The sequence below is a fragment of the Rissa tridactyla genome, chromosome 6, assembly GCF_028500815.1.
Source record: "Rissa tridactyla isolate bRisTri1 chromosome 6, bRisTri1.patW.cur.20221130, whole genome shotgun sequence".
NCBI classification, from domain to species: domain Eukaryota; kingdom Metazoa; phylum Chordata; class Aves; order Charadriiformes; family Laridae; genus Rissa; species Rissa tridactyla.
In genome coordinates, this window is record NC_071471.1 from 22,217,262 (window position 1) to 22,241,595 (window position 24,334).

A 24,334-nucleotide genomic window follows, 5' to 3' on the forward strand; every position below is an offset into this window, starting at 1 on the left:
TTCCTCTAAATCTTCAGTTTTAACAAACTCTTTCTCCACATTCTATGGGCTCCCCTTTTTATGGCAACTCTTAAGCCAGGTTTTGTTTTTCAGCCCATGATTCTAAGTTCGTCATAGGCTTTGAGAGCTGATGATACTTGCCCTATTACCCCTTGGCTAAGAATCACTTCTTGCTAGTGAAGACAGCCCATAAATTTGTGCATCCCATTCTAAATGTCAATCAAAGAACAATCACGAAAACTAGTGTCTGGGGGTAGGCGAGAGGAGAACATACAGTTCAAACAGTTTGGGACAATTTGCAGGAACACTGTAGATTTAGAAGGCAGCCATCAAAGTTCAGGAGGAGGATTTCAAAGGTTTCTTGAGCTTTTTTGTCAGAGGTTAGTCAAAAAAGGACAGAAATCTTACAGTCAAGACATTTCTGCTGTCATGGAGTGTCATCAGAAAAAACACAGCAGAACAGGCACCCTCCGCAATGGCATTAAATCTGTACCTAAAACCACACCACAGGGATGTTCAGGGCTTAACTAGAGCTCTGGCTGAGACCCATTTTAAAAGAAAGCACACACCCTCAGGCGAGCAGGAGCAAGCAGTAATTCCTAAACAGGATTTCTGTATAAGAATCTCCTCTATTGCTTCTGCCACAATTCCAAGCTACCTGCTAGGGTCTTTCAAGGCAATGGACTGACACAGCCAAACATCATTGTCCTTCTACACATTTATCTCCATCCTGTCCTACAGCCATTTTTAAAAATCCCTCCCTTTTGAACCACGCAGGGAAAAGAATAACTCCCTACAGAGCTGGGTACTTTCCTGGGTGCAGGAATGAGGTTCTGCAGAGGGCTGTCAGCAAATATTTGTTCCCAGAGTGAACTACTCACTGATTATTTTTCTTGCTCTAAAGGCCCTGTTTAAGGGTGAAGGAGAGCTCTCCCAACCAACAAAAGCTTATGTTTATCAGGAGCTCTTCCCTTGCATTACTTGAAAAGTTTATTTCAAAGCAACCCTCAACTCAGTCTGCACTAGCACTGTTGCCAATCTTTACCGTTTAAGTAGTAAAGTACAGCTAAAAGAAAAGGAATGTTCTTATTTAGTGACAAATGGGGCTAGATCAACCACAGTAACATACTGTTTAAGATAACATCTCATTTAGAATGGAAAAAAAGAGAAAAAAAAGAAAAAGCTAAATACATTAACAGAATTAGAGGAAAGGCAGAGCAAGAGAGGGGAAAAAGCCAAGAACTCAATCTTAGGAGCAACAACAACAACAAAAAAGGTGGTGTCAGGCATTTCTGGCTATTTATTTTTCCAAGCCACAATAAACAATAAGGCTCTGTCCTACCTGCTGCCATTAAGACTCTCTATCACCTCCAAAAGTGATGACTTAAGGAGGCTGAGGATACAGGATTAATTTACCACTTGCCCAACAGCCGATGCTTTGTAACCTGAGTCTCTTTAACCCACAATAAGCAAGCGCGCTCTTAGTAAGCGTGAGGTAAAATCTGGCAGCGAAGAAAATAATTTCAGTGAAAAGAAATATTTTATGTATTTTTTTTCACCATGTGTGCCATGGGCAAAGAGCATATGCATGGCCCGCTACCATAATTCAGCTGTGGTTTTTGTAACCTCTCAGTCTGAGTACTTGCACCAATTTAAAGAGCAAAACTAATGGTGTTTTCATTTCATGAAGCTGCTAATGAGACCACTATTACATTAACATATGTGTTCTTCCATTTGCCTTTTTAAATTTATCTGACACCCAAATAATACAATGAAATAAACTGAAACTTACCTGTACGACTCCTGTACAAGAATCCAAGAAAATACATCCCTTTGGCTCCTTTGATATTTTTTCATCTTTATAAAAATTCATAATATATGAGTTATCCGACAACTGCGTCAGCTGGAAGTAGCGCTTTTTGAATGACTGAAGTGGGGAAAAAAAATTTAAAAAGAATGACAGTTGTACTGTAAATTATTTTCACTGATACTTTATTCACAGGGTTTAAATAATAGGCAACTCCTAACTTCACTTCAATCGCACAGTTTTGCGGACAACAATATAACTTTACTATCATTTAAAGCAATGTAATCAAACCTGAGATACAAACAGCTAAATGACAATGGCATACAAGTGTGCCTCTGTGGGGGATATAAATCCAAGTGGAATAAACAAAAAAAAAAAAAAAAATGCTGTCCCCTTACCCGAACAGTAATGCTATTGTTTACAGTGCTGTTGAAATTCCCTTTATAAAGCCATCCAGACTTGTAAACTCCTGCTGCTAATCCTCCTCCTCCACCACCACCACCTTTAGAAGATGAGTGGGATGTTGTATCCTGTACGAAAGACATGGTTAATATTTAATGGATTTGCTTTTTGAATTCTAAGACAAAAAAAAATGTAATGTGTGAATATCTGCTTGACAACAAATAATCATCCTTTCATTCCTTTTAAAATAAGATGTAATTAATAGGCCTGCTGTGCACATGATGACATAAGAGACAAAGCTGTTCCACTAACTTCAGAGTTATTTAAAATATGAAATATTTTATAGGAGATAACGAGCCTCCATTATCATTCTTTATTTGATATTAAAGCAATAAATAACTCTTTCCCAGAGGAAAAAAAAAATATCAAAACCCAGAATACATACTTCATCCTTATCCACATCTTCATGATCGATTTCAAAGGAATGTGATGGCAGTTTCTCTGGTCTACACTCACTTCTGGGAGGGAAGAAAAAAAGGTCCTCAATTTTATTTTATTTTATTTTTAAATAAGTGCTATTTCAGGGAGGCAACCATCCCGAGCCCCCATGGCATCTTCAGTACACCTGTTTCTGTGATCCTATTACCTCCTTTAAAAATCACTACAGTTTCAAAATACAGCTTTTTTCTTAAGACCCATATATCTTTTTTTTCAATACCATGAAGTTATAACAGTTTTATACAAATGATGAAATATCACTTCTTGTTCTCTTCCTTGCTCTTCCACCACAACAGGCAATAAAACCCAATTTCCAAAGAGCTATCCCATTTAAGGCTGTCAAAGTATGAGAATGAACTCTTTAAAAGTTTTTTCTAACCAACATCAGAACATTCAGCTTAAAGCTTCTCCGTTTCTTCATTATTTCAAGATATTTTTTACTATTCGATATGCTGAGCACCGCTTTCACATATGTCTTTTGATGTGGTGCCATTTAAGATGTTCATATTGTAGACTTAAAACCAAAACTGAATATGAAAAAGCAAAGCACTTAGGCACTTGCTTAATTTTAAGCACATAAGCAATTGTACTTAATCCCAGAGTACTTCACGTGTTGCAGAACTAAACCTGAAGTAACAGCCAAATAGATATCATAAAAATTCAAAGATATTTTTAAGTGGAGAAAAAAAATGTGGTTTTCTGCAGCCTGACAAATACCAACATTGTTTTCAAATTCCTGAAGGTTACAAATCTTTCATTATCACATGAAAACGTACAAAAATTGTCATGCTGAAAGCCATCATTTATCAGGAAGACTGACTTTTCCAGAACTTACTTTCATCTACCTAGCCTGAGAACAGGGACAGAGCAACACTACTCTCTACTGCGCAACGAAGCAAATCCAAAGAGAAGTTGAGAAACCACACACTCCTAAGCTAGTTTCCTCTCTCAATTTAGCAAACTTTAGCCCACACTAGCACATAGTGTTAAATGTCTCTAGTTTAAAAAAAAAAAAAAAAAAGTTAACTTTCACCTTTTTCATTTTCCATTCATTCATGCACAAGTTACAGATTAGGAAGACAAGAATAATGAGCAATACCTACCTCCTCATCACTTTCCCCATTTCAACGTCACCGTTCTCATGACGTGACTACCCCACCACAACCAAAGTCAGCATTTCAGCAGAGCCAGGAGAGCCAAGTGCACGCAGAACACAGGAGTATTTTATTCTCTGTTTTAGTTTCTTCTAGTTTTGGTCTTTATTTAATGTAAATAACTGATCAATATTTTAAATAAAAGGAACATTGAAATCTGTTGACAACTTTGACATCTGTAGAAGCATTAATATTCAGAATATCTGTGATGGAAATCCATTGCAGGTTTTCCAATGCAACCAAGGGCAGCTACTAAAAATTTTTACACAAACACTCCCTCCCACCCAAAAGAACACCAAAATCTCAAGTCAAATCCCACCTTCTACAAAAAACATCTTTCAAGCCTTCACTTTTTTAGACAAAAACCCTATTAGCTTATTCATTATTCAGAGCTAAAAGAGCACCACAACGCTCTTGAGGTGAAGTGTAGGCCGACTGACCGATGCGCTCTGGCCACACATGGACAGATAACACCACTGCACAGATTTGCCTGAGGATCTGTACCAGTAACAGGACTAAGTTAGTCAGCTACTAAAAAAAACCCAACAAAACAAAACCCCAACCCTAATGCCCTTGATGCTTCTGGGGAGAGAAAGGAGTCAGAAATCTGCTGGATTAGTGGAGTGTTGACCCCTCAGCAACTCTGTCCCACTATGCCGCTCCACGGTCAGAGAGTGAGCCTGTCCCATTAAACCACAGCCCTTCCACAAGCCTGGGTGCATAATAAGCTTCTTAGAAAGAAGGAAATCCTTTTCTCCTCTCAGCAGAGCTATAAAAGAGAAAAGGACAGACCACGACTGCTTTAGGTGTCAGATCTCACTGACCACCCGTGAAACCCTCATCCACTCAGGCCTCTGTGTCATTCTCCATAGGAGAAGTTTTTCCCTTCCTTGGATGGGAATCTGTTTGGGCATGCTCCTCATCATTCTGGGGCAGGCAGACAAAGTGTGGTAAGCACATGCTCCTGTTTGGTATAACCTCTTTTCACTGCCTACTGTCTCTTCAGACCCATATAAAGATGCAGAATTCCAAGGGACCAGACCCAAAACATCTACCAAATGTTCCAGGTTTCTATAAAGGACAGCAAAAACTTTGCTAATGACTATTTCTCTTCCCAGACACACTGTCACCACAGCACACACCAAGCAACCCCTGTTCTTCCTCCACCCTTCCACTTGCTCGAGAAGCAAGAACACACCAGCACAAAGCATCAAAAATGGTGTAAAAAGAGGTAGTGAGAGCACACAGAGAGGAATTTAAGGGGTAGAAAGATCTGAGAAAAATCTCAAAGGAGGAACACACTCAGAGAAAAACCAAAGCGATTGCTAAACATTTTGGTCGTGTTGTGCACATGCCTTTGAGCTCTTCCCTGGTGCCACAGCACTACTTCAATGGAATTGCACCATGGACACATTGAGTCCTCACTGCCTGCCCAAGATGGTGGGCATCACACTGCAGCTGCTTCCCAATCAGAAATGGTCAGTATTCGGAAAGAACTTTGATATCTGATAAAAATCTGCTACACCATGCAGCCATTACTTGACACGTTGTATGACTGTGTGAAACATCACAGCATGATCTCATGTACAAAAAAGTATGAGGTCCTTCAGCATTGCTGAAGGCCACTGAGTCTCAATTTGTGTGTTTCTAAATGGGAAAGCCCAGGGGAAGGTTCAGCTCACCCTCAGCAAATGGAAGTACTTCAGCCACAGTTAGATCTGGTATTGTAAATGATGTTCCTTTCTCATGATGCAAAGCTAAATGCCTAACAGTCATCCAATCTTTCCCAATACAATTATACCCTATAAAGGAATTGATACAACAATACGCTCAGATTTCTGATAGTGCAGCAGCAGTTCTGTACAAATGAAACAAAAAATTGTGGAAACTGGGCATCCAGAGCTAACAACAGTGAGATACAATATTACAACAAGGACGTATCAAGCCACTATTTTTAATAAGGAGATTTAGTCTAAAACACTGAACTTCGTAACATGCATGTGCAAATCAAGGTCCACTGGTGCTGAAGGGGCTGGAAATGGTACAAAATGAGGTGGACTCCAAACCAGCTCTGATGAAGGTATGTTAAGCTCAAAAGCCATGGCAAGTTTCAGTAAACAAAATGCAGACACTCCTGCTATAACTATTCTTCTGAAACATCAACCAGTGCTGCATCCAAACCATTCCTGACTGCTATGTTCTGATACAAGACAAAACAAGTCTCTTGTTTTGTTATAATCCACTATGCAAGGGAAAAAAGTAAGATGTGAGACACCATAATATCTCTGGAGCACGAACTCATGAAAGTAAATCATATTAAGCACCCTATTAAAATAACCTTCACCGAAGAGGATGTATGTAATCATCTAAAATGTACTTTTGTGCAGAGTAATGGAACGGCATCTGTCAAATGCGTATTTCATAAGATTGAAGATGTTGAAAGGTTAAATGGAAAACCGCTGTGCTACAAATGTTTTTCTTGAGCACTAAATGCATTAATTTTCTAAACAATCAGTAGACTGGCTACTTAAGAAAAGGTATGTTTATAATCTCTGATTAGCAAAACTGCTTTTATTGGCTTTTTGTACTACCATATTCACTGTTCATAAAAATACCAACATGCAAGAGAGAATGCAGATCTGAGGGAAGGCTTGCAGCACAAAACCCTCTGAACCCAGCATCTAAAGGGGCCATAAGAATCACTTGATTGATTCCTGCAACAATATGTTTAGTTAGTACTAGTTTCCATCCAGCCCAAGCCTGGAGCATCCATTCATAAAATGGTTAGAGTTGGAAGGGACCTTAAAGATACCTAGTTCCACTCCCCTGCCCTGGGCAGGGACACCTTCCACCAGACCAGGCTGCTCAAAGCCCCATCCAGCCTGGCCTGGAACACCTCCAGAGATGGGGCATCCACAGCTTCTCTGGGCAACCTGTCCCAATGCCTCAACCACCCTCACAGAAAAGAATTTCTTCCTAATATCCAATCTAAATCTCCCCTCTTTCAGTTTAAAACCGTTACCCCTCATCCTATGGCTCCACTCCCTGATAGAGTCCCTCCCCATCTTTCCTGTAGGCCCTTTAGGTACTGGAAGGCTGCTATGCACAAAACAACCTTTTTCATCCAGTATCATGATTTTAATACCTCAAATTCCAGGAAAGGAGGCGGTAACACAGCTCATTTGGGTATTCAGTGATTTCATTAACTACTCCCTAACAGTCCTCAGGATGCAGGATAGAAACCTGCCAGAAACAGGAGTATGGGTAGGAACTCAACACATGAAGGAAAAAGCACCAAATTCTTAATTTCTTTCCACTCAATTTAAGGAACTTGTTCCTTCACCTCCCAGCACCTTTACACTGATTTTAATGCACTGCCTCCAAGCACAGAAGGGATGCTCACTTACCCACATACCTGCACATTTCTGCAGCTTCGTATCACCAGTGCTGCACCAGCACATGCTGTACACATTGCACCCAGTTCTTCTGCACAGTCCAGCTATAAAGCACTAAGTGAAATGCTATTCCTCTGTTACACAGGCTAACTAAAAGGAGAATTAATCCCAGTTAAAGGTGAGTGACATTTATGCATTATTAAGGAAAAGGGAAAACCAGCTTTCCTGTATCAACTGTACTTTGAATACGCAAATACACTTCTAAGGATTTGAATCAGCACTAATAGAGTTTGTTGATACTAGTGAATTCTGCAGAGTCTTGAACTTTTGCTAAAGGACCTTTTCTTCCCCTTTTCAAAAATGCAAGGCACTATAAATACGGTAAAACAAGCAGAGCACATAAGACAAAGGAAAGCGCAAATATAGACAAAGCTCAGCAAAATGACACAAACCTAATAGGAAAACAAAAAAAAAAAAAAAAAAGAAGAACTTATGCTAGATCTTACTGTGGTAAGTGTCGAAAGTCTTCTGAATACTGTTCATATTTGTAGTTCACAACATGCCACTGGGAACTGTAGTATTTACAAGCCTAAAGAGAAAAAACACAAACAACAACAATAGAATTACTACAATTATTTAGACTCAAGAAGGCTAGAGAACAAAGAAAGATCTGAGGGAGTCCTTTGTGCTGGAGAACACATTCTTCTCTCTTGTAGCTGGGTGTACAGTTCTTAAAGGAAAGTCAGCCATATGTTTCCACATTTTGAAGCACAATTTCCCATTTAAATCAAATGCACTGAATCATAGAAGATGAACGAGGGGCCTGACAGCAATTCAACATGCTTTACTGATTCTCTTCTACTCTGTAGGAAGCATCATTAAATTATATCACTACTGCCTCAAAAAACACTACCTAGTTTAGGCCTGACTTTCTCCACGGACATTAACTACACATTTTTTGTTTGCATTCTGTTTCATTGCCTATGCTTTCCATCGCAAATACGTTTATCCTACTCCTGTTAGTCCCCTTCTTGCAGCACAAGCCCTCTACTTCTTGTTCTGCCCTTAAGGATTGATCTTTAACCTCTTAACAACACTCATGAATATATTAATAGAACTATCATTTCTCACCAGAGTCTCATTTTCCTTTCCACACTGAATTTGCTCAGTCATCTCATCATCTCCTTGTAGCTTCTATTTTCTAGAAAACTTCTTGCTGGTTTTGTATTCATCTTTTGAAGTTGTTCTTAATATATCAATCTCCCTTAAATAAGGGAACCAGACCTGAACAAAGACTATACTGAAGGACTTTGCTATGCTGTCAAATAGACCAGAATTAACTGTGCGATTTACTCAATGCAGAACTTTTATCAATGCAATTAAACACAACATTACATTTTTGAAGACAACAAGATGCATGAAATATGTACAATTATTGATAAGGTCCACATCTACAAGAAAAATGACACAATGTCAGGATTTCCACTGATTCCTGCTACAGAGTGTAAAATGCAAACCGACACTTGTACAATATGCTGAAGAATTTACTCCAGTATTGTATTATTTTCTCCCTACACTCCACCTGAACATTTGCACCCGCCCATATGAGATGGACAGGAAGAAAGAGATGGATAAAGCCTAAAACCTAACAGTAGAAGCTGCTGCCCAAGGCCATAGCGAAAAGGAGGCATGTCAGGAGGAAAAACAGTGGAGATCTACAGTAGAGAAAGAAGCAGCAGCATTGAAACTATTCTGAGGTGGGAACAGGAAAGACAGTCTCGCAGAAAGGCATGGGATGGGAAGGATAAGACTCCAGGAGACAAGGAGAATGGAATAAAGGATAGATCAAAGATACTTAAATACCAAAAGCCATGCAGAGAAAGTGGAAGTAAAGGCAACAAAGGGAGAGGATAAATTAGTACTCCTCCAACTGAGCAGGAGTATTCCCGCTCTTCCCTGCCAGCCTCTTCTGAAGCTCCCATGGGAGCCATCGCTTGCACAGCGGTCTCTGCCTCAGAGGGATAGACAGGGGATTATCAGGCTGCTGGAGCAAAAACTGAGATGGGCTGAAAACTCAAAGGCGTTGCTTTCTAAATTACTCAGCACTGCCTTAACAGATCTCCTTTTTAAATCTTGCGTAAAACATGCAGAGTATGTAGCCACCAATGAATTTAGGAAGTCATCTTGGATGTGATCACAGTCTTCTGAGACAGCTTTATTTGTTTTAGAGTATGGAAAAGTCGGCAAGGAAGTGGATCCACATTTATAGGCAGTTCTCTCCTACCTTGACACTGAACTGAGCAGTTGAGCACAACCAAAGGCAGGCTGCAGTAAACACATTCCATGTGGATCCTCATTATCTTACAAGACGCAGAATAAAGTGTGACCATTAGACAATATTAAATAATCCCACATTCTCTGAGAATTACTATAGCACTATAACTGACTAATTCCCCACCTTGCAGGGCCAGGTCCAAAGTCTACTCTTATATTGGCATGATCTAAGTTTTAGATAAAACTGTTTGATAGTCACCTGGGCTATAAGAATGCTCTTACAAGAGCAACACATACTCTGTTCTACATGAGCCAGCGCAAAGCTCATTTACTGAACGTTGCGAGGATGAGCACAGACCCTCTAATTCACACTTCACTCACTTTCTACTTGGCAAACGTAAACCAACTGAACCTCCTACAGAAAGGACCATTTTTTCCCTCTGGCACTTTCATTACTAAGCATTCTATTTAACAGATGCAATTAAAGCCCCCAGAGAATTCTCAACGCAGGCTTTTATTGCAAGCATTATAGGCTGATATGTTCAGAAAAACAGTTGTGAATAACATATAGAACAGGCCACAGTATTTTAGCTTGTAACTATAAAGGTTTATTGTGCTCCTCCAAGAAAAAGCTAATCAAAATAAAAATCAAAGGGGACAAGCAGCACATTCAAGTATCATTCAGGAAATTCACAAAAGGCAAGCCAGTTCAGTGCAACAGTTAACACTGTTCTTGAACTAGCTTGTTGCGGCTATCCACTGTAAAGTAGATCTGATCTAAAAAAAAAAAAAAAAAAAAAAGTTACAGCATTTTCTCTTCAGAATCTTCCAACTAAAAATCAAATACTTCTGCTGACTCTAATGTCTTTTAATGATTTTTTTTTTTTAATTGGAAATTATTATTAGAAATCGAATTTTAGCAAGGAGGAAAAACACCCGCGAATCTGATTTAAGGAGCAAGAAAAACCTTTCTGGAGGCAGGGATTTCATCAAGAAGCCAGAGCTGGATCCTACTGCTCCTGGCAAAGAGCAGAGGCACCAGCGCAGGGGCGGCTGAGCTCAAGTGGACTGTGGGGGAGGAAAAATATAGATGGAGAAATGGAAGCTTTGGGACGTGGGAGGGTTGGCAGACGTTTGCATGAACTTTCCTACTGCATTGTTGACCAGGCTGCACAGCCCATTCCCAAAGGCCCTATCAAATTCAGGTCATTTCTTTTCTTCCCCCCCCCCCCCCCCCCCCCCCCCCTTGTTGCCCAGCCAGCCTAATTTTTCCTTAGAGAGACAGACAATCCTGCAAGCTTTTTCCACCTGTAACTTTTTAGCTCTGGTTCTGGCAATGACAGCACGATGGCTACCACAGTGAAAGAGGCACTTAAAAAAGATTTACCCTGCGATGCAAATGAACTTTTTGGAGGGGAGGGGGGGGGAAAGGAATGGGAAGTGAGAGAAACACGAATGAATCAAACACCTTGAAACATCTGAAAGTAACTTCCCTGTTTATATTCTCTCTAAGATAGCGCTAGGTATGTGGTCTTCCGAAATACAGATGCATTTATGATAGAAGTCATTCATGGAACAACTGGGCTTCTTGCCGAGAAACTGGATGCACAGAGCAAGGCCACCAGCTCACTCACCCTTGAAGAGCAGCTATTTCTGAGAGGGAAAGCGGGAGATGTTGAACAGGGAAGCACAAGCCCGTGCAAGAGTTTGGAAACAGAAAGCAAAGACATTGCAGAGCTGTATGTGGCCACAGCGCTAAAGGAGAAGCTGCAGAGATGGCTCTGTGCTCTGTTCCGTGACCGGGGACACGCGTGGCACTGCTCATAAAGCCTTCCAACTGCTTATCTCTCCTGTGACCTCTGCTGCGACAACCACCAGCAGCGTGCGGGGATTTGTGAAGGCAGAAGGTGGTGCGATCACCCTGACCTGAAATCCAGCCCTCCACCCCAGGCCCACCCTGCTCCCTTACGCCTGCAGCAGCATCACAACTAGCTGCTGGCAACCTGGACCTTCACCTGCAGACTCTGGACGCTGTTTCCAAATTAACACAGTTCACACATATAATAAAGTCCAGTGACACAGCAGCATAACAAACCAAAGCATTAAACTACACTATTATTTTAAAGTATTAAACATTTTAAAAAAGTACTTACCTCTTGTGCTATCAAAAGACTCACTGTCCTTTAATAATGTGTATCACTGTCCTGACACTACGCTTCTTTAAAGTACTGAAAGCACGTAGATTTTGAAGTTGGGGAAATCTATACTGTGATGAGTAATAATAAAACTTTCTTTGTGACATTTATCAACAAGAGTTCCCATTTTAATTTGACTTTGAAATCTGTAAGAGCAAAGCAGATTACCCTGTAAATAAAAAGCCCTCAGAAACCAACTCTATGGAGACACCACCACTTTCAGTAGTTACACAGAAGGCTGTGGCTCTTTTAACATTATGATTAATAAAACTCGTGTTTAATAATTACTTAATAATCCTGTAGACAGAACCCGCAAAATCTCAAATAAAAATGTCCCCCAGATGAATGGCAAGGGCTCTAAAAACTTACTGCAAGCGACAACTCCAACACAGGAAAAATCTACAAAGTAAAGTTGAGAAGTGTCCACATGAATACTGTACTATAGAAGACAAAATGAACTACATTATCCATCAAATGACACTTCAATATTCTTACACTGTTATTTCATTTTGATGTAGAGCTTTTCAGCCAGCACGGTCCCTACTGCTCTGAGGATTAAGTGCGAGGGCTACAATTACAGCCACAAATGAAACCAAGGTGCAGGAAAGCTCAGTCTCAACCCCTCTCCCTGGCAAGCTCCATTCTTTCATTGTCCTCATCTGTAAGAGTCACTTCCATAAGTGAAAACACCACAATGTGACATCCAATATAAAGTCTCTGAACAGGTTTAAGTACCGCTGTGCAGAGTGCCATTAGCATACTCTGTTCTGGGTTTACCTCAGGCCCCCTTAACTCGATGTGCTGGCAGATGCCAGATGTTGCACAGAGGACACAATCTGGTCACACATGCCATTAATAACTGGCCTCTGTTCCCAGGTGTTTCCCAACAGGTTGCTAAGATGACAACTGCCTAGACAGCTGTGAATTGACAGAAGCAATTGGCTCCACAATGACTTTTAAAGCCACCAGCGTGCTCAAACGCAGCTCAAAAGGGTCAGCAGAGATGGGCCTCACTTGAGCCTATGTAATTTGGCCCTTTGATAATACTAACAAACCCCAAAATCAGCCCATCCGCACGACAGTAGGCAATCTGCCTCAGGGTCCAGTAAGAAGTGCACAGCAAAATGATGGTAACAATAGGATTTTAAGAGCACAGCATGAACTCCACCACTTTCACTGGAGCGAATGTTTCTGCCAAAATTATGGAGCACAAGCACATTGCTGACTGGCATAAATACATGCAGCAGTTTGAAGAGTGAGAAAATTCAGAATTTGCGAGGAAACAGCATGGTATAGTACATAAGGACTTCAAGGAAGTCAGGAATACTTAGAAAAAATAAACACTGAAGAAAATTTTTTTCCAGCTTTAAAAGTTTCTGGGAACTTCTCTTTTCTTAGAGCCTAAGAAGATCCTCCTGCCTCAGAAAAGCTAAAACAGAAAAATCCACAAGGAAAATATCCTAAAATGACTACAAGTATAGCAATGATCGATTCACAAAGTATCACCTTTAGAATATACCTAATAATTAGGTATAAATTAATAGAGCTTCTCAGAATCTATCATAAAATGTAAACTATTTATTCTCTTTGCATCCTACAGAAAATATTTAGTTATCAAAGGACTATTTATTTATTCAAGTCATCTTAATTTTGGTTTTTTTAAGTTTTCATTTTACAGTTTCAGCAGAAAGAGAAGGTTAGACATCTTATTTAAAGTAAATTCTTCTGCCTCACTCATTACTATAGCATCTGAACATGAAAGTTTTTGTGTTACTGAGGAATCAGTTACTTTCACCAACAGTGAAAGTTTTTGATTACTGAGGAATCTAAAAGCAGTATTAAGAGAACTGAATTAGACAAACTAGAGGCATAAACCTTCCACTGCTGGTGGGCAGCATCAAATGCTATCCATATTGAAAGCTCTTCTCAGCAACATCAGCCTCATCTTTCTTGTCAGCTCTTTTGCATCCATAAACTGATACTGCACAGGCAATCAAGTCATCTTGGCATGCCTCTAAGTAGTGTTTATGATCACTTAAGCAAAGGGAATCTGATCAAATCCCTAAACTGTCACATGTATGGATTTTGGTAAGGGCTGGGGAAAAAAACACCACTGATCCTTGAAGGACTCTAACATTGAAAGAGCTAGAGGTAGAAGTAAAGCCTTCCTGCTGTCACCAGTAGGAAACAAATGCCCAGGAAGAGACAGACAGGGTTTTAAGGCATTATCACAGATTTCTGACAACCCTTTTAAATGACCCAGCAGCACCTTGCAGACAAGAACATCTGAACACCACCAAATGTGGTGGTGAAGGATAAGACAGGAGATCATGGATCTAAGCTATTGAAATAGTTTCAGTACCACGTCCTCACACTGTGCCATATGAAGAAAATTAGTTTCGCCTTCAACAGCAGACCCTTTATTTGTAGTTAACTGACTTGCTCCATGTCTTCATGTTGCAATTTGCTAAACTACTGAGATAGTGTAATATACATGAACGGTCAGAGAGAGCCATTACCACTTATGGGGAACACCAAAATGGCTTCAGCAAGATGAAGCTGTACATTGCCTTTGTATAGCTTCCCCAACAGCCCGATCAGGAATTAGATGTTTGATCCCGGGTTGTAACAAGTCCAGTTGACCAACAGATAGTCAAGTATGTACAAGACGGATGCCTTCACTGTTCATGATATCATAGTATATTTGAAGAAAACGAATTCTTCACTTGGTAAAGTGTTGGCTTTTCCACAGCTCTAAAAAAGAAGTGAAGGTCACAGATTCCACTCCTGCACATCTATCCAGAAGCGCTAAACGCCAGCCTGGAACACAACAGACTGCTGCTGGGTCAGTATAGATTTGAGCAATTGCTGCTGTGGACTACAATCGCAGATCTTCACAGCACCCCATGCTCAGTTTTACTTAATTTTGGACTAGAAACCATCCTCTTCCTGGAGCTTAATTTATTTTATGTATAGCTTTTGGCTTTGTGGCAAAGTGGAACACGTGCATTACTACTTTAAAAGGTCTTATTCTGCTAGTATTCCATGCACAGCCTTAGTTCTATAGTACTGTTTTTTTCCACTGCTTTGCTCCTCTCTCCCCCTCCCCTTGGCACACTGATATTGCAGAGAAAGCTAATAGATGTGCTCGATATGTATTTTACCAGGTTGTCATTAGCATCCCCTCGGAGTACTCAGCTGTAATGATTCCCAGACACTGTGTACTATGTTCCATTTTTAGACCCACCACTTTCTCCATAAAGCCATGAGCACAGTGCTGGCCTTGCAACTTGTAGAACCTTAAAATAAAAAGCAGACCCCAAAGTGTTGAAAGGGCAGCGAGGCTTCTGGGAAAGTAGATAATTCCACAACCTATGTTATCTTTTAACCCTACTGTCACATTAAGAAAGATGGCAAAGTTCAGGCAATTTGAGCTGGCAGTAAATTGTTATTGCTCTTTCTAGACCTGCTGGAGAGAAACAGGACCAGCCTGTAAAATGCCATGTTGCATACAATTCAACAGCTACGTTTCTGCCTAATCTTGGATTTTATGTTTTCTAATCTCTAGGTTTGTCTGGAACTGACTTTTCCTCTGCAAATTATCTTGCAGTTATAGTGCATATGAAATAGCCCATACTCATTCAAACCAGGAAGCCAGGTGTGAAAAATCTCAGTCTGTGAAAAAAAGGCAGAGAACACACACATGGGCTAATTATAAGTGCTTGGAATTAAATCCCTTAGAGAAGCTGGCTGAAAATTTTGTTTCATAAATCCGTTTTGTTAATGCAAATAACGAGCTATACTTTACATCTCTAGTGAAAGATGGGGAAGGTTCAGGGAACCATCTAAAGTAAATTCCTTTGAACAATGCAGCCAATACCTCCAATGTCCTTCGAAGCAATAAAACCAGTGACAACCTGAAATATCCCTGAGGTAGCAGAAGAGCAATCTTCTCCTACAGTCTGAGATCTGGTATGGAAACAATGCAACTACAGGTTTTTTTAAAGGTAAAACAATTAATCACCCCTCGTGGGGCTCTAACTGCCATGGAAGAACTTTGCTTGACTTTCTACTCCAAAGGCAGAACAAACTCTAAATACTGACAATAAATATAAACCCCTACACATCCCTCACACTGCAGCTGGTCCTCAGATAGCTATAACATACACCTCCAAATAAGATACATACCTTGTAATAACTCTAACAGTCTAAACCGGTGTCAAATAGTTGTCTTTTTTGGAAAGATAACAGTATTTTCAAAGTGCAAAGTGCATTCAGATCACCAATGTTTAGCACTCACGTTAAAATACCAACATCAATATCAGTGGACTGGTAGTCACAGGGAATGCAGCTAGAAAACAGTAAACTGAGAGGCTGATTCAGTGCATTTGCGATTTTTCTAGATACAAACATCTCAGAATAGGCACCTGCAGATATGCTGTTAACCCTCCCCTTCCTTCTGGCCTCCAAAATTCAAACCTGATTCAAATCGCCTAAACAGTATTAAAAGAAAAAAGGTGTTCCATTATAATTATAGCAAGCCTCCCCCAAACCCTTGGCTTTATTTAAAATTAAAGCATACACACACTATATATTTACCTCTTTAACAAATAAATTTTCTGCTTTTTGTTCGGCATCTTCAGGTACAGAAGGATACAGTGTCCTGATTTCCAGTGAAATTGTGTCTGTCTGACAAGAAACAAAAAAAGCAAATTAGTCAGAGTAACAGAATAGCAGTTTTGTCTCATGAAGAGGTTAAGAACCTTATTAGTACGACTTACATTTTTCAGTTTGTCATGCAGCCAATACACATGCACATCAACAACTACAACCCAGCCCCTGCCCACACACGCTATTCAATACTATCAGCTAGAGCATTAATTACAAGCAAGAGCAGGGCTCGAATAAATTTCTGGGAACAAAGTTGTTCCAAGCAAACTTGCTTCAGTCTCTGAGGTTTCTGATAAAAGTATTCATCGAGTCTTCCGTACATCCTCTCCCAGAAACATACGCCAACTCCCACAGCGCTACTTGCTTCCTCCACTTCCCTTCTGCACCCCATGGCTTTTCAGCAAGGAATATGGAAACAGAACTACAAGCTTTGACTCTTTTGGAAGGAGAAGAGAGGAGCAGAGAGTCCTCCCGATAAGTTGGAAAGGACCGCCACAGGACAGCTCGATGGTTGGAAAGCAAGTGGAACCAGGCAAGAATTTCTCAGTGAGGCATTTCCATCTGCGGGTACAGGCAGCAGCAGAGCAGGACTGACACAGGACTCACGACGCTGCCTGCAACCTCTCTTCAGACTCAACAGACACTGTACAAATTAAGCCATTTTTTTTGAAAACAGTTCCTGACTGAGGTGGCTTGTAAGGCCCCATGACAGGAAACAACACAGAGAAGCGGATCTCCAGACGGTGTCCAAAGGAGCCAAGCTTCCCTTAGTTCCCACGAGGCCAATGAGAGGCCAGGGCCACCAGCAGTGGTCCTCTGTGAGACCCAGGGCCTCCATGCTGAGGTCAGGCAAGGTGACCACGTTGCAAAAGTCTTACAAGAGGAAGTTTTGGGGTATTCTGAATTAATCCACAGATGTGCCACGCTCATTTTCTCTTCCATAAGAGGGGAAAACAAACAAAACCAAATGCCAGCAGACTAGATTATGCTCTCGGTTACAATGGAATAACTCCCCTCAAGACAACAAATGACTGAAACTTAGATGAATCTGATCTCCCAAGCTCATTTTCTCTTCCATTACAGGAAGGCACACGATTTCCAGAGGAAGGTCTATGGCATACAACTGGTTTAGTATGAAGAACCACTAGATACTAATACCATAAAGCAGCCTGCAGTATCTACTGCGCCCTCGGAGGATCTCCTCCCAATTCCAGTCTCAGACTAAAAATTGGTATTTTTTCTCTACAAATGGAGGCACACAGACTCTGGGTGCCACTGATTCCCCTGACATCCATATATACTTTCCATGTAAGTAATTATGAAAGAAAGGCATGTATCCCTCAGGCAGATGCAAATATCATGGGATTCCCCAACCTTTTCGTGTTTCATCTGGATAGCTCAGGATACAATGTGATTAAAACACTTTGGCTCCCACAAATAACGATGGTGCCTTGTAGACATCACAAAGTGAAAAAAACCCTGTTGTTCTGACAAACTAAGTGCAGGTTCATAAATGCAGGTTCCTGGGCTCTCCCCAGCTGTATTACCAAAGCCAGCGTGCAGTGGAGATTTACACAATCATTTAGTCTATGAGTAAAAGAGACAGCAGATGGACAAGTAGGAATTTTCAGGCCACATTCAGTAATAGTGAAGATGACTGAATCCTTGGTTGCTTAGGGACTTCCCAACAGTACCCAGAGTCTCTGGAATGCGCTTCATTACTTTTACTTCACACATATGTGATATTTTAGGACCTTTTTTTAAGCGGTCCTGAGAAGACGCAACCCCTGAGCACAGCTGAAAACCCACGCACGCCCCTGAGGTCCATCATACGGAGCTCTTCCCAGGTCTGGGGCCCCGCTGCCAGCGGCGGCAGCCACAAAGCACGCACACCGTCCTTCCATGATATCACTGCTGCTGAAGATCAGCTGCTGTTTCCAGACCGAGGCGGAGTGGGAGGCCACAAGAGAAGAGATGTGTCATGGGCTCTGCAGCTTGCACTGACCCTTCTGGGCTGGTGACGAAGCTGCAGAGAGACCAACAACCTCTTTTGCTTGCCCATAACAAAACTTATCTCCTCCATGTATTACACAGAAGATCACTTCCAGTATTTTTTTAGACATACAGTAAGTCAAATTTTTTATCTGATACAACTCTTCTTGTCAACTGATAACACAGTGACCGAAACAGCTAACATTTGTCTTAATGGGGTTATTGTGCCTCCCTTCCCTTACACAGGTTGTTAAAAAGAGCGTAGCTGAAGATGACATGTAACTCAAGCCCACTGTTTCATGTGTAGTACGCTCCCCTACTTTCCTTCTCAATAAGACTGCACTTGAAAGAAAGAAACGTAGCCATGCGCAACAGAGAAATCGGGTAACACGGGCTTGCCACATTTGCAGGTTTTGCCAAAGAATATCACAGGTTTATTTACATAGAATTGGGACATGGAAAATCTTGAGTATTGTTATATTTAAACTTGTTTTAAAAACTACAAAGCACTTCCCTTCTGAGAATTAGTTATGTTCAACCACTTCGCTGCAAAAGCCTTGCCACAAAAACACTTCCTGTTCATAGTTGATTATTTCAAAAGTTAAATGCTGTTAAAGGCTGATCAGGCAATAGCATGTATTCACCAAAACCTTTTTACTTCAGAAAACAACTAAATTTCAACAACAGACTAAGTGCTTCTGAAAGGGCCATCAAAAAAAATAAAGGATTTCATTCACAGAATCCAGCATTTGTAAGTGTGCTTTGAATGCAGCCTAATTTGCTAATGCTTAGGCAATCATAGCAATTGTCTGTTCAAATCAGAGGCAAGTTATCTTCTCATTTGTGCATGCAAACTGTGATAATCAAATAATGCAGGTATCCACCTAAAAAATTCCATAATTCTTCTGCCATTATATTTTTTTTTAATCTATTTTATATAAATATCCTATATCCAACAATGGTTTCTGGCATTCTCCCAGGCTGTCTCATCTGCATAAACTGTTAGCCCCAGGTGTTTGATTAGTTGTAAGGTGCAATTTAATTAAGCACCCTCTCTTGCTACATCCACTTTCTACAGTGAAAACCACCAGTTAACATTGCTCCTTATCAACAATTGATTAAGAATAATGTTTTCAGTCAGTGTCTGCTTCTCACTGACACGGCGAGTTTAGTATTTGAAAATGGAGTTCAAACTCCATTAGCCATTTCAAACATTTTCACTCTGAGTTTATTCTAATAGCTTTTAGTCTGAAAGCATGTTACCAGTGGTTAAATCTTTAGACAGATGCATCAAAACTGATTACATTTGCTTCCTGAAAAGGCATCCCTTCTAAGAGAGCTAACCGCACAGGCAGAAACGTTCCTGTATGTTAATGTTTAGATTCAATCTCTCTAAAGAAAAGCTGGTCAGCCCCATTTTCATTTACTTAACATTACCAAAAACTGTAATGAGATAGTCCATCAAATTAAAAAGCAGGATAAGATGCAACTTTGCTGTACAAAGACCACTGTGCAAACGCTGTCGCTATACGGGGCTCCCGACAGGCTGCCGTCTGCCATCCCAGCACAGACCTCACCAAGGAGATACATGTTGGGGGGGGGGGCAAAGCAAAAAGAAAGCACGTACAGAGCACATTTAAAGGACAGATTTTGCCCCATCACTCGCTGAATCACATTCAGTGTGAGAGGCTATGCTTTACACCATGTTTGCTTTGCTGACTGCATTAGCTCCATTTAAATAGTTGGAGTGCATCCCTCTACGTCTAGACACCTCTCGCTTTCCTTCTTCTCCCAGTCAATGCGAACTTGCACATCAAGGATACCCACATCCCATTAGTCATGAGAATAAAAGACTCATTTTTTGTTCCTCTAAGGATGAGCAGATACTGCCTATCACATGGGAAAGTGGGAGAGAAGTCATGTGCTATTGAAAACATCCCATGATCTCACCTCTGTAACTCTTCTGATCTTAGAAATAACGGCCAGGTTTACAGGGTTATTTCCAAGGATTCTCTAAGTCCTGCACTTAGAGCTGCCCCTGTGGCACACGTGCTGTGTTTCATGTGAAGAAGCAGTGTCGTTGCCTACTCTTGCCCTCTCCCCTTGAAGATGCAGCTGGTTCTGTTGTGAACTGTATCCAAACGAACAACTTCTGTCCCTGCACAACACGTAGATAGCACAGGTTCCACAATCTGAGAAACAGGGAGATTTTGGCTCTTCCTTGTTCAGAGCTTAAAAAAAAAGAAGCCTGGAAACAGTCACACCTGCAGTGATGGAGAGTATCAGCACCACACAACTCAGCCCCTCTTCTAAGGCCTCTGTGAGACTTGGAGGGCACCTGGGGGGGCTTTCCAAAGCCCAGGAGAGCCACGAGCACACGTCAGAGTGAACTTCAATAGGTTTCACATTACACAGTTAAGTTTTGCCATCTTACACCTGTCTTAATTTAGGCAATGAATTATTATTTCTATTGCAGGTTCAAATCACACATTCAGCCATATTTATACAATTAGTTTAAGAAAGTCCGAGTTCCACTTTTCGAACAGAGATTTAAAAAATAGTACATGGGGAGAGGAGGAACAAATTTTCACAACCCAGAGTTTAACATGCTTTTATACCATATCAAATTGAAGTACCTATTAAATACTTTCAGCTACCTTTTTATGACAATCAACTTATATTTATCAACATATTGTTAACATATATTTAGTTACTAAACCTCCGCACAAGCAAAGGTGCTGAGCCTGTTGCCACTAAGGGAGGGCACCAATGATTCTATGCAAAACTTAAAAGAATCCTGGAGAGATTTGAAAAGCAACTGCTGGGGGTTCAGTGAGTTTCCTAAGGATAGTGGCATGAAGAAAGGATGAAAAAGTACTTCTGAAAGAATACAGCAAACATTTTGCTTGGATACGTGAAGGGGCTTAAGAGCAGAAGTACAAATGCATGACAACAAATCCATGCATGACTAAGATGCAAAAGGTTAAAGGTGGGAGGGAGACCAATTTGAAGGAAGTTATCACTTTTAGTCTTTCTTGGCACAATTCTTTCATGGCCTCCTTTCCAGTAAACAAGTAGTAGAAAAGTGAGAAACAGGAATGCCAGACAGCAGCAGTTCCAGTTGTCAAGGGAGAGTGTGGCCAGGTCTGGGGAACAGAAGGTGAATGGAGCATGGTAGCCCAAGAACGAGGATGCAAACCTAACAGCATCACCACCAAGCACGCATTTTTATGAGTGCAACAGGAAGCCCACCAGCTCCCACTTACTACTGCCAAGAAGTAGAGCGCAAGCTCGTACCCATGTGACAGGGAGCTCCTCTGAAGCTCTGCAGATCCTTCCTCCACACAGTTGCTGTACTGCTGCAGAAATTTCCACTCACTGGCCGTTACTTCACAGCACAGCAACAGAGGGGTAATTTGTTCAAGAGATTCAGAAGCAGGTGAAAAATTAAGCTGAGCTGACATGCTTTTGCTCAAAGGGAAATTGGAATTTGGGCAGGCAGGAGGACAATTAGCAAGCAAGGCATTGCTAGGAAAACAAGAAGTGGAACTGTTGTGAATCAGTGATTTTTTTTATTTTGCTTTTTAAAGGATTATTAAGCACAGTTACAAAAAAGTGAAGTATCTTATTCCCTGCTGGAATTAAATCAGAAAGTGCATCTTCGTAATGTATACCTCATGTATTCTTCTGTTGAAATGCAAGGAAATGGAGCAATACAGTCTATCAGGTTCAAACTGATACCAAGAACTCTTTGCTGTTCCAACAAACTTCTCCTAAGATGTTGGAAATGACCAATAGAAGTCTTATGAGATACCTGCATTGTCTTTAAATTGCATTTAAAGAGAGAAAACAATTCTGAGATGAAACAGAAGACCAGACAGCACAGCTGCTATGATGATAATCGATCCATATCTGATGCATGCGGTGAATACTACACATCCAGAAATGGGAAATCATTATTAAAAACAGAATTTTCTCTTATGCTCACTACTTCAGCTAACTCTTTTGGTGGGGTTTCACTCTGAAGATACTTTTGCCCATAGGATGTGCTAACATACAGGCCCAAACTGGGGCTGCATCAACACTGAGGCACAAAGTCTGAAGCAATTGTAATTATTAGGAGTTAAACAGTAAAGTCCACCATTTCTTGGGGCATTATCACATTAAATAACACTCAGAGCCAGCCTGAACACCTCCTAATTCCGTCAGACGTCAATCTCGTCCTACACAAATAGCTGACCCAGACTTTTGTGCACAGGTGATATTTCAGCACAAGGAGCAGGGCTGTAAATAGACACTCTACAGCTAAAGCCTGTTTGCTATGAAAGCTCTGCAGTCCCGGCGGGTGGCATAGGCTCATTACTGCAGCTGACTTCAACAGAAGATAACAAAAGAAAAGAGACAGGTTTATTGCAAGAGTACGGACCCTACCTACCACTGCCTCTGTTCTTCTGTGAGTACAGACCACCTCTACTATGCAAGTACCTCTCTCATCTGTCTTAATCATCTTTTTTTTTATTTAAATAAATTACGCAGTATAGTTGCAAAGCATAACACAGAAGAAACAAAACAGAAATAGCTACTAAAAGCCAGGTAGCAACTGCTCAAAATGAAATGAAAATAAGGATATGAAAATACGGTATGAACAGGTAGAGGACTTGAGCAGTAGGACACGATTCTTCTTTCGCTGAGAGGGTTTGCTCCACTGACTTGAGTTACTCTAAATCAAGGGACTCAAGGGCCTTGTGACAGCACATAGTATGTCTAGTCAGCTTTATAATGCTAAATTTCAATTTCATAAGTTCACAAACATGCAAAATGGATAAAGGAATTAACGATGATGAGGAAATCTATTCTGTTTAGTTTTCTCTCGATCCCATGAGCACATTAACTCACTTAATGCCACCAAGGAAATAGAACTATTTAGTAAAACAAAGCAGTCGATTAGATTAAGCCGGCCCCACAGGACGGTAGCAGTGCCATAAGCTGATGGGAAGGGCTCTCACACAGTAGTTACAATTGGTCACAAATTGAAATGTATTTCCATTAGAGAATGCCTATTCATCAAAATCTAAGTCTTTTACAGAGATCGGCTGATTTTGAAGAAATTGCTATACGATGCAGGCAATCTGCCATCTTACTTGCCTGGCAGCACGCCTCCCCAGCCACCCGGCAGGCAGCCCCTGCCCTCCCGAGCTGCCCCGTCACTGCCGCAGCGAGGGCTGCCCTGGGCTTCCAGGTTCTCAATTGCCTCGCAGATTGCCAGGACAAGCAATGGGGAACCTGGGAAGAGGTCAGGCAGCTCCATGGCTGCCGGCTCCACCTCTCAGCATCCCACCATGGGAGTCTGCCTCAGCACTGGGGATTCTGCACCCCCTGTCACTCAGGATGCCAGATCTCAAACCCCACTGGAGAAGAATTTAAGGCAGCCTCAAAATCAAAAAGAAATTAAGTCCATTTGGATTTATCTTTCTCATGCAATCTAATGTCAGCAACGGCACAGCTTAGAAATAAGTCACAACCACTGTCTCAAAACTCCTACTTTGAGCAGAAGGCCGGGAATCATGGGCTGTCTAATTCTTGTGGACAAATACATTAAACAGAATAGGATCAGAATGACTGGATGTAAATTACGGAAGCATGATTAAATTAGATTATAATAATAGGGAGAGATTCCACCACTGGCCAAACTACCATTGTGCTGCGCAAACAGCAAACTTCTGAGTTCCTGAAGCATATTTGGGAACAACCAGGGCTTCGAGCTTTATCTAATCCTGAACATGAAATTAACTCATATACAAACATCAGAAATATAAAAATAGTTAATTTGGTGGAAGTAAGACATTACACATAAATTAAGATAATCTTAGAGAGCCCCTGGGCAACTTCCAGCTCTCCCTCTAGCAACGAAGATAAAACAAATAAATGAAGAGACAAACCAAATAA

General features: G+C 41.0%; 1 protein-coding gene across 12 annotated transcripts in view; it reads right to left on the reverse strand.

Annotated features, from left to right (window-relative positions):
• DOCK10 (dedicator of cytokinesis 10) overlaps positions 1 to 24,334 on the reverse strand; it is a 161,045-nt gene that overhangs the window by 76,986 nt on the left and 59,725 nt on the right. For 11 of the 12 annotated variants that reach the window (XM_054205105.1, XM_054205112.1, XM_054205107.1 and 8 more), the window contains exons 3-7: positions 16,325 to 16,414; positions 7,763 to 7,845; positions 2,655 to 2,727; positions 2,206 to 2,337; positions 1,793 to 1,927 (exon numbers count right to left, since the gene is read on the reverse strand). In XM_054205105.1, the coding sequence (XP_054061080.1) occupies positions 1,793 to 1,927; positions 2,206 to 2,337; positions 2,655 to 2,727; positions 7,763 to 7,845; positions 16,325 to 16,414 (513 nt within the window). The remainder of the gene's footprint in view (positions 1 to 1,792; positions 1,928 to 2,205; positions 2,338 to 2,654; positions 2,728 to 7,762; positions 7,846 to 16,324; positions 16,415 to 24,334) is intronic. The other variant, XM_054205103.1, reaches the window with a different exon arrangement.